Genomic DNA, 19,886 nt, shown 5'->3' with positions numbered 1-19,886 from the left:
GCATTTCTGACAAGGACAGAACATCTTACCACTTTCTTGGGCGAGCGGTGTCGAATCTGCTTGATGCATAAATATCTCCAGCCCCGCAAGGTATTCTTTCGTCACTCTCCCGTTAGCATCTCTATGCATATACATCCACTTCCGCAACTCGAAAATATTCCCGGAGCCCGCCATTTTTTTTCTTTCACGTTTTTTGTTTTTTGGTGTGTTTAAAATGATGTTCAAACGTCCATATTTATAGGAAACTTTTGAATCTGGTAGTTGTAATTTTCCTAGGAATTTACGACGAAAATTAGTTAGGTGGCCGAAAAAAACGTGTTAGAACTACAAAGTTGGTGGATTCAAAATTTCCTCGCTAAGTACATGTAAATTATTTCCTCGTAAAGAACGCGCTAATTTTACGTCGAATTTACGAGGAAAAAGTATTTCCTCATAAAAGCCACGTCACTTTACACCTACTTTACGACGAAACGGTTTCGTCGTTACTTTACGAGGAAATAACGCTGATTTTATTTTTCCACGTAATTTCCTTGTAAACTCGACGTAATTTTACGAGGATTACTTTTCCTCGTTAATTTTTGTCGTTAAGCTTGTGTTTTCTTGTAGTGTAATAAAGTGAAATCACGATGTTACCACCTAGGTAAAATCAGAAAAACCTAATGTTTTGTTAACAATGTTTTGAGATATAGACTGTGGTGAGGAGATGTTATCATCGGCTACATATTTATATACAAGAAGTTCTGGGTCTAGGGTTTGCTATTTTTATTCGAAATCGCCTTAAATATATGTAATATTCAATAATCAATACTGAATAACTTGCGCTACAATTCTATTTTGAAACTCGCCTTATTACTCCATTTGCGAATTGATCTTTCAAAATCAGAAAAAAAATTATTCTTATTTTTAATATAAGGAAACAAAGATTGCGGCTTGATTGAAAAAATCAATCAATCTCAAATCAATAATCAGTTGTGATTTTGAAACTTTTCATTTTTCGTCGCAATTTTTGTGTTATGTTAAAGATAAATACATGATATTTTTTTTAAAAATAAAAAAATAAATACATGCTAATTATTTGTGAACCCGCGACTTTTACCCAATATTAAATTTTAGATAATCGGAAATATTCTTTAAGAATAAGCAAATACTTAATATAAATTTATTATGAGTTTAAGATAAAACAAAACAAAGGCAATATAATTATTATTTAATTCATAAAAAATATGATTAAAATATGAAATGTAACAAAAGTAATAGAATAATAAAATATAAAAGAAACAACAAAAAAACTGATAAAAGCACAAATGGTGTGAAAAGTTTCTTCAGAACTCCTGGTTTTTAATCCTATATAGAGAAATAAAAAGAATTTTAAAGACGAAATGATATAACTCTTTTTGAAAGCATCGATTTCTGGCACATCATTACGAATGGTGCTCACCCTCACTCTTCACATCGTCTTAAAAGATTTCAAATCAGCAACGGAGTTGAAGCCTGCCATTTGTGTGTTTGCTTGAAAGAATGGTTTTTGATAGTTTGATGTCGGAATAAGAATGTGATGAGTGAGATAGGTTGTGGGGAAGATCCGGTAGAATAGGTTGTCGTAAGATAAGTGAGTCGTCTTATATATTTCACATTCCCCATGAATCAACTCGACAATGGGTAGTTCAGAGAGGTGTATGGCATGTTGATGACTGCTTGTTGTTCGTTTCACCTTGGAAACCAGTGAACTCACTCATCAAAGTCCCTGAAATTTCAACTATTCCAGTTTGGGTAAACCTCAAAAATGTCCCAGATTGTTGCTACTCAAGATTAGGCCTCAGTCACGTTGCATCAGGACTTGTTGAGCCTATGCAAACGCACAAACCTCGCCTTGATCCGACTACTTTGGGAGACGCAAAGTTACTAGTTGAAGTAGAACTTGACAAGCCCTTTCCGAAGCAAATTGCCTTGGATGACAAACAAGGTAATATATTTTTGGTGGATGTTGAATACACTTGGATTCCGAGTATGTGTGGCAGATGTGGACAGTTAGGACATAAAGAAAAGAGATGCCTCCTGCCAGCTCCCCAAACGTGTGTAGATACATGCTTTACTGAGGATATGTCAAATGGAGCACCAGAGATTGAAACTGAAAGGGAACAAGCTCAGATCAATGTTGTATCAGATGAAAAGATGGTACAAGTTGAAAACTCAGAAACGGAAACACAAGCTGGTGTTGAGCCAAAGGATCATTTAATGCCACCAAGTTGCCCCCACACACTCTTCGGTAACAATAGCCACATGCTCTAATTCTCAGTCGACTTTACCTCCATCAGCAGGCTTTTTGTCTCTTCGGGTAGCTACTTCTCAAAAGGATAGCTCTACTATTTTCTGCCATTCATCTTCGGATGCCAAATCTACTTTAGCCTCTACACTAGCATGTTCGTCATCTGCTCACAATTCTCTACAGATTATGGACGATGTTCCATCAGATATTATCATTAATGAGGGTATTACATACTCAAGAAATGATCCTTTAACCATGACCTTTCTTTCAACCAAGTCCAACCAAGAGGTTGGTGTTATGGAAAGTGATTTTCATATTACCGAGCAAATGGATGAATTTGGAAGTGTGACAAGAAAGGGTAGGTTGATCAAGCCTACACAAAAGTACCAAGGAGTGGAATGGATGACAGCGCGAGGAAGAGGGAAACGAGGTCGTAAGGGTCGAGGTTCCTAAATCAAGTGCACAAGTATCCTTCTTAGTTTGGTCAAACTAAAGAGTATTATTACTAAGTACTTGGTTTAATAGTTCTTTCATTGCTTACATTATGTATCCAACTTTCTCAAACTATGAGATCTAACAAATCACATCTTGTAACTTGTCTTTTTAAATTGAATGCCCTTTTTCAAAAAAAAAAAAAGAATTTGACGAGGAGTTGTGTCCAAGATTTGGTATTTATATACGTATGATTATCGCTGACGGTAATCGTTAGAGTTAATGTGATAAAATTAAATCTCCCTGATTATAGAGAATTTTCACTAATTACAGTAACTTTACTTGCGCTCCAATTAAGAATTATAACTTGATTTAACACAAAATATATTAAATCAAATCATATCAAATAAGGTAAAGAAAATTAAAAACAAAACTGGGACGATAACCCCAGCTTTCATAACCGTGTGCCAAATTTTAAAATTTTGAAAATTAATCAAACTTTCCTTTTTTTACAAACGTAATTGCCGTATCAATTTATGTATCTCGATTTTGTCATATCAATTCACTTTCTATTTTTAAAATTGTTATTATATCTATATTTATTAACCGTGTACTGTATTTTTAAAATTTTGAAATTTTGATAAAATTTCAGTTATATACAATCAATTTGACGTAGCTGAGGTTAGATCAATTTTAGAAACGTGATCAAACTTTCATATATATACAACCACTAATTATATAAGGACTCGATTTGACGTAGATACCCAGTTAACCGTATATTAAAACCCAAAACCTCACATTATCTATGAATACATTTTATACATAATTTAATCTATATTCGACTACAATTAACATTATAGTTCTAAAGCATAATACGTAATACATAAATATACAATTGAGGTTGATATCGAAGTAGAAACCCTACGTAAATATGCAATAGCTGTGATGGCTGCACCAATTAAATGACCAACTCAATAGACCCAAAGGTTCGTCCAAGTCAGCTAATCACGGCCAGACCAAATAAAACCGCCGGTTTCATCGACGAATGTGTTCTTATCAAGCACAAATAAATATATATGTAAGGTTGCTATCGAAGTATAGTCACAGAACCAAAAATGATTATATGTTAAACATATAAGATGCAGTAATTTGGTTCGGCATGATTATATGAACCATAAACAAAGAACCATAATCCTCAAAAAACCAAGACTTAACCAAACATGTATCTCGCGAATGGTTTAAGTGAGTAATCGGATATAATGCCTATGTAGAGATATAAAGCATAATATATGAGAGCAATGTTAGTCTAGTGTATAATGGCAAACTATGTAAATAGTCTAGTGTATAATGGCAAACTATGTAAATAGTCTAGTGAGAAGAGCACAATTAATTAATAGGTGTGAAAATGATTGTAGTGTTGCCACATAGGAAATGACATTCTTGTTAATAACACATGAAAGGAAGGTTAGATTCAAATAATGATCCTCAAATAATAATAAAGGAATGTTCTTACAAAGATAGATCATAATATCAAATAAAATGTTTCAATAACCATAATGTTTAGAAAAAAAATTAAAAATAACAAAATGAAAGTTTAATAAAATAATAAAATAATTTAATAGTTTAAATAAAAAATCAATAAGAAAAAAAATTGAAACTAAGTTCTGTGTTTGAATTAGGTGAAAGTTGAATTTCTAGATCATTTTTTTTTTCCATTTCTAAGTACATTGCAAAAAAAAAAACGAAGGTTAAACCACAAATAAGAAAAAAAAGAGATCATGTAAACTAAGTTTTGACTTGCTCATGGAATGAGAAGCAAGGATAATTAAGGGTTCTGTTCTTTTATAAATTACTCAAATTTCACAAATGTAAATGTTTCAATTATTAAAATCTTTAATACAAATGATCATAAAATAATATTTAAACAAAGTTAAAAGTAGACAAAAACATATCTTGACGTGAAGATTTAAGTTTGTGAATTTTGTAATTTGTGAGTTGTAGAGACATGAAAAAAACGAGACGGCTTAATTAAAAAAATAGACAACCATACTTTACTAATCTTTCTGAAACCCTACTTTTACTTTTACAAGAAAAAAAGTTAATTATTTTATTAACAAAAAATTGGTTTATATACGAATCAAAGTTTGACCGGTTCATTGGGTTACCGATTCCTGAGGTTTTAACGGTTCAATATAGGTTTTTAACCGGTTCAGCCTTAATTGGATTTTAACATTACCCCAACCCATTTTGGTGTCTGGTTCGCGGTTAAACCCGGTCCGACCATCGGTCCATATAAAAATAAATATTTTAGTTCGTAAATTTGTATTGAACAAGTATTGAAAACTTAATATTTTAATTTTGCAATTTAAATTTAATTTTAAATACGATTATAAATTACTACATATATTAAGAGACCACACTGAAATTTTGTTTTCAGCAATTTAAATTTTTTGTTAAAAAAAAATAAATGATCATAAAATCATCTGAGTACAAAGTCTTATTTAATAGACAACTATATTAAAAAATTATATTATATATGTAGGTTACTATCATTTAAATTTAACTATATACCATATAAAATAAGTAAATATGATTATTTTGAGTTATTTATCATAAAATAATAAATAAAAAGAGTGATTATTTTAATTTATGTGTTTGTGCCAATTTAAATATATATGTAAAAATTACTTGTTTCTCAAGTATTCAATATATATTTATCATTTTATAATATGTAAAATGAAAATAAATAATAGTATACGTAAAAAGATTTGTATACTGAATGTTCATCTCGTGCAAGGCGCATATTTTAACTCAGTATACATATCATCAACACACCACAAGAATGCGAAGAAATAGCCCTTTCGCAAAAAAAAAGAGAGAGAAAAATGCAAAGAAATGCGGTTTAAAAAATGGAAAAATGATTGTTGACTACATGAAGTATTGGCCACATGGCTAACCATGCAAACTAAACTAATGTATACCTAGCAACACGAAGTATATATTATGCATGACAACATCCTTCAACTTAATTATGTTATGTAGTTAACATCACAAGTTTAACTTTATTGATCAAAAAAATTGATGTGGATGTCAAAGACCGTTTAAATCTCTCATTTTTATCAATTAAAATATGATGTACCTCATGGTAATTTAACTAAATATGAAAGTTATATAAAATATTATTTAATTTTGGCTTTAAATTATTTTAATCTGTTTTGTTATCAACTATTAATAAAATTTTATGTAATTCGTTTGATTAATTGTGTGATATATACTTATTTTATTATTTTTATTATAATAAGTATTTCATGTCAATTTACTGATTCTAACATTTTATTTTTTGATATAAATTAAATTAAATTAATGAATTATTTTATTTATATTTTCATAAACAAAAAATTGCATCCATTTAAAAATGTATCAAATAAGTATATATCACACAATTAATCAAACAAATTACAGAAATTTTATTAAAATTTTATAAGAAAACAGATTAAAATAATTAAAAACAAATATCTTAGATAACTTTCATTTTGAATATAAATAAAAATAATATAATTATATATTTTTCAAATGCATTAAAATAAAAATGTTAAAATACTACTTATCAAAAAAATGTTAAAACATATTGATTTGTAAATTAGATTTTGTTAAAAATATTCTTAAGCTTTTAAAATATGAATTAAAATCTCATTTAGTCAAATTACGGTCGGGTTTGTCAAATTTTAAGTGATGAAACGAGATATTTAAATTGTCTCTGACATCTACATAAAATTTTGGATGAACAAAATTAAACTCATGATGTTAACTACATAACATCATTAAGTTGAGGGATGTTATCATGCATAACATATACTTCGCGTAGCTAGGTATACATTAGTTTAGTTTGCATGGTTAGCAATGTGATGGTCGATACTTCATGTAGTTAGCAATCATTTTTTCTTAAAAAATTAAACTAAAAGTATTTTAGAAATATCGATCATGTTTTGAAAGTTTTATATTTTTGTAATTGTAATTTTGAAAACGCAATAATGTAAATAGTTTTCAAGTTTATAAGTAATTTTAATATATTCAAATTAACTTTAAACTATAATTATTGTGTAAACTATAAATGGCTGATTTTAAATTTTTTTTTTCATTTAAATTATAAAAGTTCACTTATAATTTTAGAACTAGCAAAATAATTTTTTGATCTTCTAATTTTTTCATCATGTTAGTTTGATTTTTTTTTGACGTTAAAAGACCATTCTATTACTCAAACTTGAGGTGGCATGGATAACCAGACCGGAATAGAACAACCGATAAAATGTAACTCCCTATGGAAGGATCTAGCAGTCTTAGCTAAAAAATCTAAAATCTGATTGCGCGCTCGTGGACCATAAATGATGTTGAAATCCGGGAAGCATATATGTAGTGTCTCTATCCTCTCCAATTCCGCCGTAAAGTTTGGCAAAGCATGAGGTTCCTTTATCATTGCAGTCAACTCCTTACAGTCTGTCCCAAAGCTCTGGCATGTTGAATGTTGAAAAAAATTCTCCATTGCCCATCGCAGTGCTTCTACTTCTGAATGCAAGGCTGATTCGCGTCGAGTGAAATTTCTTATCCCCATAAGTTGAATGTTCCCACCACTGTCCATCCAAACCCATCCACATCCACTAAAGTGAGCAGAGGCTGTCCAAGATCCATCTAACAAGAAAATATTACCCAAGCTTATGACTTGGGGTTCCTCAATATTGTTATCTTCTACCACTGGTTGTACCACCTCTTTGGCATAAAACCAGGCTTGGCATTGACTCTCTGCATGTAGAACTAGCTCCAAAGGATCTCTGTCTATCCCCCTGAAAAGTTTGTCATTCTTAGCCTTCCAAATATACCAGATTATCCACGGATAATGATCTATGTCTTGTTCTGGCTCGATAATACTGTTTTTCCTCCAGAACATGTAATCCATATTTGTGTAGACGCTTGGTACTGGAAATATATGTGGGCTTGTTGGAGTCGGTGATAAAGACCAAACTTGTAGAGCTGGCGGACATTCGAATATGGCATAAGTTATAGATTCTTCTAGTTCTCCACATCTTGGCCAGTAGTTATCACACCTCATATTGCGTCTTACTAAGTTCCTCGTTATTGCCACATGACCTGTTAACAATTGCCATATAAGATGACATATCTTCTTCGGTGCCTTTAACTTCCAAGCAAAGGCTTGAAGCTTAGTGATACTCGGCTCCAAGACTTTCTTCTCTTCCTCTGTCTTTAATAAATTCTGAGCCACCCAATATCCAGATTTAACCGTGTATTGGCCATTCCTTGTGTAGTTCCAACGGAATATCACGACGATGAGTTAAGCTTATGGACAAACTCCTTATGAGTGGTATCTCATCAAGATTGACATAGTTCTCCAATAAACCAACATCCCAATCCTTTGATATCTGATTAATGAGGTCGCTGACTCTCATATTAGGATGCATAACTTGCGCTACAGGGATAGCTGGTCTCGCAGGGGTCGTTGGAATCCACGGATCTTCCCATACCTTGACTTCATAACCTGAATGTATCTTCTGTCTGATTCCCAGTAATAACAACTTTCTTGCAGCAGAAATGCTAGTCCATACATAGGATGGGCTGCTAGCAGAGTTTACTTTTAAAGGTGAACTCAATCTGAGTATCTTCCCCTCAGGACCCGGGCAACCAAAGAGTCAGAAAATTGAACTAGCCTCCATAATTGTTTTGCCAATAGTGCCAGATTGAACTCATGGATCATACGTAAACCATTCCCACTCTCCTCTCTTGGTAAACAAACTTTTTCCCATTTCACCCAGTGTATTCCTCTTTTTGATGGATTTGAACTCCACAAGAATTGAGCAATGACACTTGCTAGGTTTTCACATATCTCCAATAGGAGCAGGAAAGTAGACATAACGTAAGTCGGAAGGGATAGCATAATGGATTTAATCAACACTTCTTTTCCTCCTTTTGAGAGCCATCGACATGTCCATCCATTCACTCTATGCATCAACTTATCCTTGAGAAGTGCAAAAAGTTTGCACTTGGAACCACTTATGTCTTCCGGGATACCTAAGTAAGTTCCCATTCCTCCTTCATTATGTATTCCAAGTACATCTTTAATCTCTTGTCTAGTAGTTGCATTAACCCGTTTACCAAAAAGTAAGGAAGATTTATCAAAGTTGATACATTGACCTGATTATTTGCCATATTTCCTAACTACTTTCATTACTTCTTCACATTTACGGGGCTTCGCCTTACAGAAGAAAAGACTATCATCAGCAAAGAGAAGCTGTGATACCGACGGACACGTGCGTGTGACGTACATCCCCATTGTCTTTCCTTTGTTCTCTGCATGATTGAGAAGACTAGCGAGCGCTTCCGTGCATAGAATAAAAATGAAAGGAGACAAAGGATCTCTTTGGCGTAGGCCTCTACCAGGAACAATATTTCCTCTTGGCTGTCCATTCATAAGTACCTTATATTTCACCGACGTAATGCATCGCATTAACCAGGTGATCCATGTTTCTGAAAAACCCATCTTTCGCATGACATCTTCAATAAACGACCATCCCATCATGTCATATGCTTTGCTCATGTCCGTCTTAATGGTCATCCTTTTACTGCGTCCATTTGGTTTAGTTCTCAGAGCATGGAATATTTCTTGAGCAATCATAATGTTGTCTGAAATTTGTCTTCCAGCAACAAAAGCTTACTGAGTTTCCGATATCAAGCATGGTAGCACTTTCTTTAATCTCTGGCATAAGACCTTAGATATTATCTTGTAGCTAACGTTACACAAGCTAATGGGTCTAAATTGAGCCATTTGATTAGGCTTTGTTATCTTTGGGATGAGACATATATTCGTATCATTCAGTCCATTCGCCACCATCCCCTCAAAAAGGAATTTATTAACCATATGAGTTAAATCCTCCTTTACTATATCCCAGAATTTCTGATAGAAAAGCGCAGTCATCCCATCTGGTCCTGAGTCTTTTTTGGGTGCATAGCAAAAAGTGCTAATTTGACTTCCCATTCAGAGACCGGAGCTGTAAGGTTGTCATTCATTGCCCCAGTGATGGATGTAGGAACCTGAGCTAGTGCCTCTTCAATGTCCTCTGGGTTAGATGATTCAAAGATCTGCCTAAAGGAGCTAGTAGCAATGGCTATTAATCCTTCTCCATCCTCAACTAAATTTTCATTTGCATCTAGAAGCTGCGTGATTTTATTCCTTGCTCTTCTGTGCTTAGTTAAGGCATGAAAACATTTTGTATTTCTGTCACCTTCTCTCAGACAAAACACTCGACTCTTATGTTTCCAGAACATTTTTTTTTGCTTTAAGAGCATCAGAGAGATCCTTCAACGCTGCTGCAATTTCCTCCGTTGTAGCATTACCATCTGGGTACAAGCCTTCCACTTTTTCTTTAAGCTCCTCCACTAATTTCGCCGAGTTAACATTATGTTCTTTCCTCCATTCGCTTAAGGCTTTTCGGCAGCTAGAAATATGTTCCATAATAGTCACATTGGGAGGGAGATCAGGAGATTTTTATCCCTCAAGAATGATTTGCCTTAGCTCTTCATTATCTAGCCATCTTTTATCAATTTTTTTTTTATCTTTTTATTGGCTCTATGAGTATATTTGCAAGAATCGGACGGTGGTCCGATCCCCATAACCTCATATACTTCACCGACGAATGGGGAAACTTCTCATTCCAATCCACATATTCTACTGCTCTGTCTAAGCGACATCAAACAATTGTTCATCCTGCTCTCTTTCCTACCCATGAGAGCATGTCTCCCGTAAAAGAGAACTCTAACATCCTATAATCATTAAACATCTACTTAGAAGGAATGAATGAACTATCAGGACTCGTAATTTCATTAAAATCTTCTCTCATGAACCAAAGTCTAGTTTTTGTTGCTGAGAAACGGATAACATCATATTAGTTTGATTATGTTAGTATATTATCCAATTCTTATCATTTTATCTTTTGAAAGTTATATGAATTGTCTGAGTTTATAAAATAGAAAGTACGTATTTATAACTTCTATATTATTTTTTAAAAGAAATCGCTTATACTATGTTTTCTAGAATTTATAATTCTAAAATTTAAATTACTAATATGAACTTGGATATGAAGTGGAAATATTCTGAAATTAGCCAACCAAACTTTAAAAATGAATTTTCCAATGGAGAAAAAGCAAACTCCAACAATGCAAAAGTTCAAAGATGTACTTAAAAAATATACAGAAATTTGTCAATCACCTTCACCATCAGCTATCTTAAACTAATTATATAAGAAATTTCCACTTTCCAATAAACAAAACATTAAACACAGAAATGCGAGCTGACAAAAAAAAAAAAAAAAACACAGAAATGCGCATTTGTTCTTCTTCGCCATCCCTCTCTGTGCCCTTCCTGTGGAAAAAGGAAAACTCAGCAAAAGTCTTTAATTCTACTCCTCTGATCCTTCAATTTCGTATCCTTAAACCCATTTAATAAAAAAATCGTTTGTTTCCTCACCGGTAAAATCGTCTGATCTTTCCAGAATCTTGTTTTTTTTTGGCGGCAAGGTTCTGATTTCCTTTTCTGGTCGGAGAAGTAAACAAAGACTATATTTTGACGATTTGGGTTGTTTGTGCCGTGGAAGAGGGAAATGATAGATATCCCTGGAACACCAGGGACTTTGACTGGTCTTGTCTTGAGAATTTGTCAGTGTGTTTTTGCTGCTGCCTCCATTTCTTACATGGTTACCTCCGGTGGATTCTTCAGCTACACTTCTTTCTGGTAATCAACACTCTCTGTCTCTTACCTGATCAATCTAGTTATTGAAATCTAGGGAGGGTTTTTATAGATCCAATCTTCTTAGAAAATTGCTTTTAGAATCTTTAACTAGTTTAGACCTCTGGACTCTGCTCAGTTGGGTGAGTTGAGCCTGATGCTGTGTACCGTGAAGATCTCTGCTTTTTATGTAACTAGTTTTGGTGCCGCACCTGGAAGACGATCTTGTTCTAGACAGTTATTGATATTGGTTTCTCTCCAGTTTTAAAACATCAAGAAGCTATGTGCTTTTTTTGTATTTTCTGCTTTTACACAAATATGGCTTGTTTTCTTCTTTTGGAAACGTGCAAATCTGACCTTTGAGACATTAGTCCATATGTAGAGGAAAAAGATTTGAACTTTTAGCTGCTTATTTTCTTCTTACCCCTAGAGATATGGTTTTCAGCTACCTAATTGCAGCAATGGGTTTGCAAGTCATATGGAGTTTCGGCCTTGCGATAATAGACACATTTGCTTTAGCAAGAAAGAAAAAGCTTGTTAGCCCGGTTTTGATCAGCCTCTTTGTAGTTGGAGACTGGGTAAGTCCCTCTCTTTCTCTACCAAATGGCCCAAGAAAGCATCAAAACTTTAAAATCATCTTTGTTTGTGTGTGTTTTAGGTAACAGCAACATTGTCTCTAGCAGGAGCCTCGTCCTCAGCGGGGATAACGGTTTTATACTTTGGGGATTTAGGAAAATGCAGTTTTGAAGCAGAGTGTTGGAGGTATCAACTCTCTGTTGCTTTAGCTTTCCTTTCTTGGATCACCATCGCCATTTCTTCACTTACCACTCTTTGGTTACTTGCTTCTGGATAGTACCCCAACCAAGTTCATCACTCTCTTGTACAAGTTCCATATATATACTGTTAGACAAACTCATTTGAGATTTTTGATTCTTTATTTTGTTAATACAAACGATTACATCATTTTTTTCTTAACTCTTCATTGTATACTCAATTTAAAGTAAAATTTTGATGTTATAAACGTTTACTGTTTATTTATATTAACAGATTTTTGAATTGAGCTTGAATGTCATTTTTTCTGTAAATTTCAATTGTGGATAGTGTTGGATCAAAACTAAATAGGGGAATTGCTCCCTATATACATAAAACACACCAATTCACTATCTAACCAAAAACACATTTTTTCTCCTCATTTCTCTTCGTATCTCTCTCTAACCTCTAGCTAAAATCTAATTACCATTTTTTTTGGTTATTTGGCAAATAAGCTTTTTTAACACATTTGGCAAATAAGCCCAACTAAATATGATAAAGAAACAAAAAAAGTTGGTTGGTGTGTTGGTTTGCCTTGCTTTGAAGCTAAAAGATGACCAAGATACAACGGCTGTGAATAAAATAGTTTAGTTTAAATCTGAGTTGCAAAGATGCTAATAGTAATACTATGACCCACTTTGAGTCTTTGACCACTATCTTTGTACTATTTTTGTGTCATTTTTACTCCACCCCTTGCATTTCCAGACTCCTCTACATTTTGTATGATACATTTTTGATTTATCTATTTCCACCTCTCTATTATTTAATCTAGCGACCAGGAGAAAATTCACAAGTTTCTCACACATTTTTATTCAAAAAAATAGGTAACTGCAAAAGTATAATAACAAAGAATCATCTGAAGGAAACAAAACTCCAAAGTGATTGTGAAAGGAAGCTTAAGCAGCTTTAGAGCAATTGTTCTGATCTTGAGAAGTATCACGCTGCGAAGGAGGTAGTAGGTATGGCATCATTGGCATGTTTGGATAGTAACCATAACTTCCGTAAACCGCCATTTTATTCTGATGGAAACCTGCTGGATGAGAGGGCATGAAACCAGGAGATGGAATCGCCGCCATTGATCTCATCTGTTGCTCCATCTTCTCTTTATCTGACTTCAACACCATCTTCTCTTCCCTTAGCTCATTCTTCTCCGCCTATTTTACACCATTTAAAAACTGAATAAGTCTCTTACAGTTTCATGAGCCTTTAAGACAAAATGAGATACCAACCTTGAGACTCTTGATATCTTCTAGAAGCTTCTGGTTGGTTTCTTTAAGCTCATAAGCTTCACCTCTGAGCTGATTCACAACCCTGATTGCATCGTCGAGAATTGCTGGTTTATCAGTCTTTGGAGTCCTTGTAGGCTCCAACACAGAGCTCAAATCCATGAACCTAAAACAATATACCAAGTGAATACAACATCTAAAACAGACGCATTAGGGCAAAAGAAGTAAACATACTTGTCGTTTAGCAACTCCCTTCTTTTTTTCTCACGACAGGCTTTGGTTCCTGGCTTCCTACATGGTCCAGTTCGTCCCCTGTTCATACATAATGAGTTTCAGACAACGGATGCTAAACAATAAAGATCACATTCAGTGTCAAGCCAAGCAACAAAGCTTAAAAGGTTACCTCTTTCTTGAGCATTCTTCCTCAAACTCTTCCTTAACAATTTCAACAGATGATGAAGAATTAATCTCCACAACGGGGCAACACGCTTGTCCCTGCTGTACATGAGTCGCTGTCCCTCTAAAGCTACAGACTTGATGTGTCCCCAAATCAAGTTGTGATGATCCACCAAAAGGTCCTAAACCGTTGCTATCAAGGTTTCCACTAAAGGCATCAAACTGATCTCCAATGTTACATACTTGTTCTTCCTCTGGAAGCAAATTCACATCAAACTCAGGAAAGAAGTTTTCCTGATCTGTCTGTATAAACCCGTAAGGATCTTCTCCTCCGTTGCTACAGAATCAAGAAACAACCAAAGAATAATCATAATTTTGAAGGCAGAAGAAACATGAAGAAGATTGAATAGAGGATTAAAAAAAAACTTAAAGGAACCTTTGATCGAAGCAAAGGGAAGCGAGAAGATCGTCGTCGTCTTCGTTTGATTTATACATCATTAGAGATTGAATGCAGAATTTGAGAGTCTGCAGATCGTCAGGAGAGAGAGACGCACAACAAAGCACTGTGTGTGTGTGTCTGTGTGTGTAGAGAGAAATATAAATGAGGAAAAAAAATCTGAGTGACGTCAATATTCGGATTTTGTTTTCACAAAAATGATAAAATTAGTTGGAGGGAATTTCGGATTTTTAATAGAGAAAAAGATAAAAATAGCATTAAATCAACTTTTTGTTCCTAAACTAGCACTTAAAGTTAAAAGTCACAAAAATAGCATTTAATGTTTTATCAAAAGTCACAAATTTAGGATTTAGAGTTAAAGGGTGGGGTTTAGGATTTAGGGTTTAGGGTTTAGAGTTTAGGGTTTAGGGTTTAGGGTTTAGGGTTTAGAGTTTAGGGTTTAGAATTTAGGGTTTAGGGTTTAGAGTTTAGGGTTTAGGGTTTAGGGTTTAGGGTTTAGAGTTTAGGGTTTAGGGTTTAGAGTTTAGGGTTTAGGGTTTAGAATTGAGAAATGAGGTTTTGGGGATAAGATATAAACTTAAAAATGTGCTATTTTGGTCATTTTAGTTTTTGAGTGTTATTTTTGTGATATAAACTTAGAAAGATGCTATTTTGGACATTTGCCCTTTTTAATAGCCCAAATCGTATCCTTGCGAAAAAAGAAAAAAAAACAGATCGAATTTTAAAAAATACTTTGGCTTATATGAGAAGACAACAAAGTCAGAAATAAGAATCAAGTTTTATTAAATTAAGTATATAGGAAAAAAGTTTCTCAACTACACGAAGTATAGACTAATACTGTGGAAACCATCCAAAGTATTGGAATATGTCAATAACAACACCATGTTTATGTTAACACATGCCACATATACGAAGTAAAATTTAATATGGTATCAACATCATAATCGGATTTAATTGATTTTAAGATTAGTTAATGGGATCATTTTGTAATTTGATAAACTTAAATCAGATTAACAAAATCCGACCCGACCCAACATAACTATTCTTTCCCCAAATCGATTTACCTATTTAGGGATTTCGAAAAGAAAGAGATTGAGAGAGGTAAAGGGAGATCGATTTCTTCATAACAGAGACAGAGAGGGAGTCGATTTCAGGGTCACAGTGAAGTAAAAAAGACAGAGCGAGGGAGTCAATTTAAGATTTAAGAGACATACGCAGATTTTGAATCGAAGAAAAAGGGTCACGATGAAGTAATCAACTGTTAAACCTTGCTTGTTTACTTGATTTTATCGAAGTTAGAGTGTCAATCGATGTATTTTACCATGTTCTTGTGTTATTTTATTGCTCACATTGACGCAATCTCGGTGTAGATAAATTGTTTCCATTAGGTTGTGTGTTCAGTTGCCTTGTTCTTTCGCTTATTGCTTGATCCTCCACCAAATTTCATCTCTCTTTCTCTCTGTCATTTTTTCTATTTTAAAAATCGATATAAACCCTAACATGTAATGAAATCGATTTGGGGATAAAATCTTCTCGGGTTTACAGGTTGGGTCGGGTTGGATTTTGTTAATTTGGGTTAGGTTTATTAAATTACAGAATGACCCATTAACTAATCTTAAAATCAATTAAACCCGATTATGATGTTGTCACCATATTAAATTTTATTACGTATATGTGGCATGTATTAACATAAACATGGTATAGTTATTGACATATTCCAATACTTGGGATGGTTTCCACCATATTAGTCTATACTTCGTGTAGCCGAGAAACTTTTTTCCTTTTTAATGTTGGACTGCTTTTTTAAACAAAGATGTCGTGCTATGTTGGTTCGATCTTATTTTCTTAGATTATTTAGGGTCTGACTGGTTTCCCCACTACCACCCGCAAACGCGGCTTTTGCGGTTGGTAGCGGTTGACAGCGTTTCGAAACAATCGCTTCAAACCGCTACAAATCGCTTCAAACCGTTCCGAACCTCTTAAAATCAAAAGATAGTTCCAGCTAGCGTTTGCGGTTGCGGGAGGATAATTTTTTTTTTCTCTTTTTTTTAAAACCATATAAATAAAAAAATAAAAATATTCAATAAAAATTTTAAATTAGAATTATAAAAATACCAAAATATATCTATTATATTTTAATTAATATTATAAAAATTTTAAATAAAAATATTTTCTATAATTTTTAAAATTTTAAAACTATAAATTTCTAAATATAATTTTTATATTTATTATAATATTATGAATTTTGATATTTTTATAATTATATAAAATATAAATATTGTTAATTTATTATTAACCCGCTGCTGTATTTGATAGTTAACCAGTCATAAGTATCCCGCAAACGCACCAATATTTAACAGCAGAACCAGTCGTACAAATCTCTTAAAACTGCTAGAAACTACAACCACCCGCATCCGCAAACTCCCGCAACCGCAACCGCTGCGTTTAAACCAGTCATGTCCTTAGTTTTATGTCTTTACGAGTGGTATTCCGGAGTTCATATGTTTTATTTTTAGATGAATTACGGTTTTATATTTATTTAGCTTAATTTTGACATTTTAAATATTTTGATATGTTTTCTCCGAGATCTTCTATATGTTTTTGTTTGTATTTGTTATCACACATGTTTTCTAATGTTTCTACCAATTTAATTATTATCTTTCTCGTTGTTAGTTTTAGCTAAGTGAAAGCACATCATTATCTTTGTATGAATTTGATTATCTTTCTCTGTACATTAGTTGAAATAGGACTAATGCATCTACAGTAGGATCTTATCTTAGATATATAAATATTTTATATATTCAATCTGTTTTTTCTTTCATCTGTATTTTTTTGTTTTTGTTTTTTTTGTATGTAGTTTTATATTGTATATGTTGTTCATAGTATACAATTATAAAGATTTTAGTGCCATGTGAATTTAGATATTAGACTTCATATATTTTGGTGTTCAAAAAAAAAAAAAGACTTCATCTATTTTTATTCATTGAATATGTAAAGTTCGGTTTCTGACATTTGATTTGATACAATAACCTTCACTGTGTTATTTACACCATGAGTACACTTTTACAGGTTGTGGCTTATAGTCAATGTTTTGAAAACCGGACTGGACCGGTCGGACCGTGACTCGGTCTTCTAACCGGTTCTGAGTTGTACAAAAGATCTTAAACCGGCAAATCCGGTCCAAACCGGTGAAACTCGCTAAAACTGGTGACCCGGTTTGATATTAAAACCCGGTTTTCTCAAATTCAAGTTAAAAATATAAAATACTGCAAAATTTTAAAATATTTCATAAGAAATTCATATTGTTTGTTAAATTCTATCTAAATAAATTATTTTTCATTATTTTTAATATTATTTTTCAAGTTTTCATTTTATTTTCATATCTTTTTAGATTCTAACAATGATGTAAATTATATAAAAATAGTTCTATAATTATACATATACATATATAGTTACTTAATATAAAATTAAATTAAACTTAAAAATTTTGTTGAACCGGTTGGACCAATCCGACCATTGGCCCAACTACAATGCCGAGTCAATGTCCATTCCAGTTTTCATTAACATAAGATACATATGTTTTATAGGTTGTCACGGTGACATGTAAATATTGTTTCATAGGTTATAAAGATGTCAACCTGTTTGCCATCTCTAATTCTAGAACTACCAACCCTGTTTTGAAAATCTTAGAAACCCGGAATTAAAAAGTAAAAATAAACAGAACACATAACTCTTTTTTTGTTGTTCAAGATGCAACTATCAAGTAACAAACCAGTGAGAATGACAAAAACACTGGCTTTTAAAACTAAACTGCAGAAAGAGAGACGAGGAAGAAAAAGTTACTGATATTTTGAGTACAAAAGCCAAGAAATGGCAAAACTAATTCATTAAAGGAGAATATTGTATGGCAAAATAATCATACAGAAATGTTACCGAAAGAATCTTTTTCGTTGGTGGAGCTTTTAAGCAGAGCTTAGTTTACGACTTTGTTTCCCTGACAAAGAACAATAGATTTTGGTTAAGAACAGGTTTCCGTTCATCGGGTGCCCATTTCTCCCCACCCTGATCAGCCTGATATGACGGAGAACGCCGTCGATCTTCTCTGCCAAGACTTTACTGTTCAGCTTCCTCTCCCCACCCTGATCAGCCTGATATGACGGAGAACGCCGTCGATCTTCTCTGCCAAGACTTTACTGTTCAGCTTCCTCTCCCCTTGCAGCGTTTAAGAAACGTCTACACTAATGGCTTTCAATCAACGATACCCACTACATCATCTTTAATGCCTTTTTACTTCTTATCAAGCTCTTTCAGGAGACTATATATATGTAGAAGATGAGAGATCTTTTACGCGCATCGTCTTGCTCCTTTCAGATTACTGAAACCAGTCATCATAAGAGATCTCCGAGAATGATGACAGATCTTTTTTTTTTTATCCACCAATTTTTTGTAATTTAGGTATTGAGAAAACAAAATAATTGTTATGGTTATTTGTTTCATACAATTGTATCAAAAAGTTGGCCCACTACCAGACCTAAGGTCACAAAGAGAGAGTCATCTAGAAAATTTATACACATATCTAGATTTTCCCACGTACTCTTGCTGACGTGATGCAAGAAGAAAGAAGAGAAAAAAACTAACTTTATTAGTATAGACTAGGATTTAATCTGCGCTACGCAAAGAGCTATTTTAATTTCAAATACTAATTTTATAGCTATTTTTTGGACGTTGTATTCTGAACAATAAAAAAATTCTGAATTATATATTTGTGTGAATACATATTTTAAAAAAAAAACAGAAAACTATACATTTTTCAGATATATGTTTGATATAGTTTTTCATTTCTTATATTGTATATTAACTTATTATTTAATTTTTCTTATATTGTAAGGCAATTCTCTCAACTAGATTATTTTAAGTTTGTGTCACAAAAATAGCTTTTAATAAGGAAAATGAACAAAATAGCTCAATTTTATTTTGAAAATTTTAATATTTATTTTTTATTTTAAAATTTTAAACACTATCCTTAAAATCTCACCCCTTAACTCTAAACCCTAAATCTAGATTAATTAACCCTAGTGTATAAATGTATTTTTACTCTTTAATAAAACCACTTTTGGTCATTTTTCTCATTGATGGCTATTTTGTGACAAAAAGCTTAAAAAATGCTATCATAGTGAATTTCTCTATATTGTATATTTAATTATTCTAACTTTTTTACTTTTATATCAAATGGTAGTATTACGATAGATGTTTAATGTAATATTTCAATTTCTTATATTGTATATTTGCTTATCATTTATTTAACAATACATTTTTCCATTTAACTATATATTTTTCAGATAAATGTTTAATTTAGTTTTAACATTTTTTTATATTGTATATTTACTTACTGTTTATCTTTTCTTATTTTGTATATTTATTTATTTTAAATTTCTTGCTTTTATATCAATGATAATATTACGATATATATTTAATATAATATTTTTATTTCTTATATATTATATTGACTTA

At 32.7% G+C, this 19,886-nt stretch overlaps 3 protein-coding genes across 3 annotated transcripts; 2 read left to right on the top strand and 1 right to left on the bottom strand.

Moving 5' to 3' along the window:
* Window positions 1-1,655: 1,655 nt before the first annotated feature.
* Window positions 1,656-2,719, top strand: LOC125579978. The gene is made up of 3 exons (XM_048743904.1): window positions 1,656-1,659; window positions 1,724-2,266; window positions 2,319-2,719. The coding sequence occupies exons 1-3, from the start codon at window positions 1,656-1,658 to the stop codon at window positions 2,717-2,719; spliced, it is 948 nt and encodes a 315-aa protein (XP_048599861.1).
* An 8,315-nt stretch (window positions 2,720-11,034) lies between these two features.
* On the top strand, window positions 11,035-12,546 carry LOC106449667 (CASP-like protein 5B3). The gene is made up of 3 exons (XM_013891397.3): window positions 11,035-11,492; window positions 11,932-12,064; window positions 12,145-12,546. The coding sequence occupies exons 1-3, from the start codon at window positions 11,362-11,364 to the stop codon at window positions 12,337-12,339; spliced, it is 459 nt and encodes a 152-aa protein (XP_013746851.2). The 5' UTR covers window positions 11,035-11,361; the 3' UTR covers window positions 12,340-12,546.
* A 536-nt stretch (window positions 12,547-13,082) lies between these two features.
* Window positions 13,083-14,539, bottom strand: LOC106449668 (transcription factor bHLH34). The gene is made up of 5 exons (XM_013891398.3): window positions 14,355-14,539; window positions 13,926-14,255; window positions 13,757-13,834; window positions 13,526-13,688; window positions 13,083-13,450 (listed from the first exon to the last, which is right to left on the bottom strand). The coding sequence occupies exons 1-5, from the start codon at window positions 14,414-14,416 to the stop codon at window positions 13,193-13,195; spliced, it is 891 nt and encodes a 296-aa protein (XP_013746852.2). The 5' UTR covers window positions 14,417-14,539; the 3' UTR covers window positions 13,083-13,192.
* Window positions 14,540-19,886: the final 5,347 nt, after the last annotated feature.

The sequence above is a fragment of the Brassica napus genome, chromosome C1 (genome assembly GCF_020379485.1).
Source record: "Brassica napus cultivar Da-Ae chromosome C1, Da-Ae, whole genome shotgun sequence".
Taxonomy (NCBI): domain Eukaryota; kingdom Viridiplantae; phylum Streptophyta; class Magnoliopsida; order Brassicales; family Brassicaceae; genus Brassica; species Brassica napus.
Note: the sequence above shows the minus strand (reverse complement) of the source record. Positions and strands in the feature narration are given on the sequence as shown.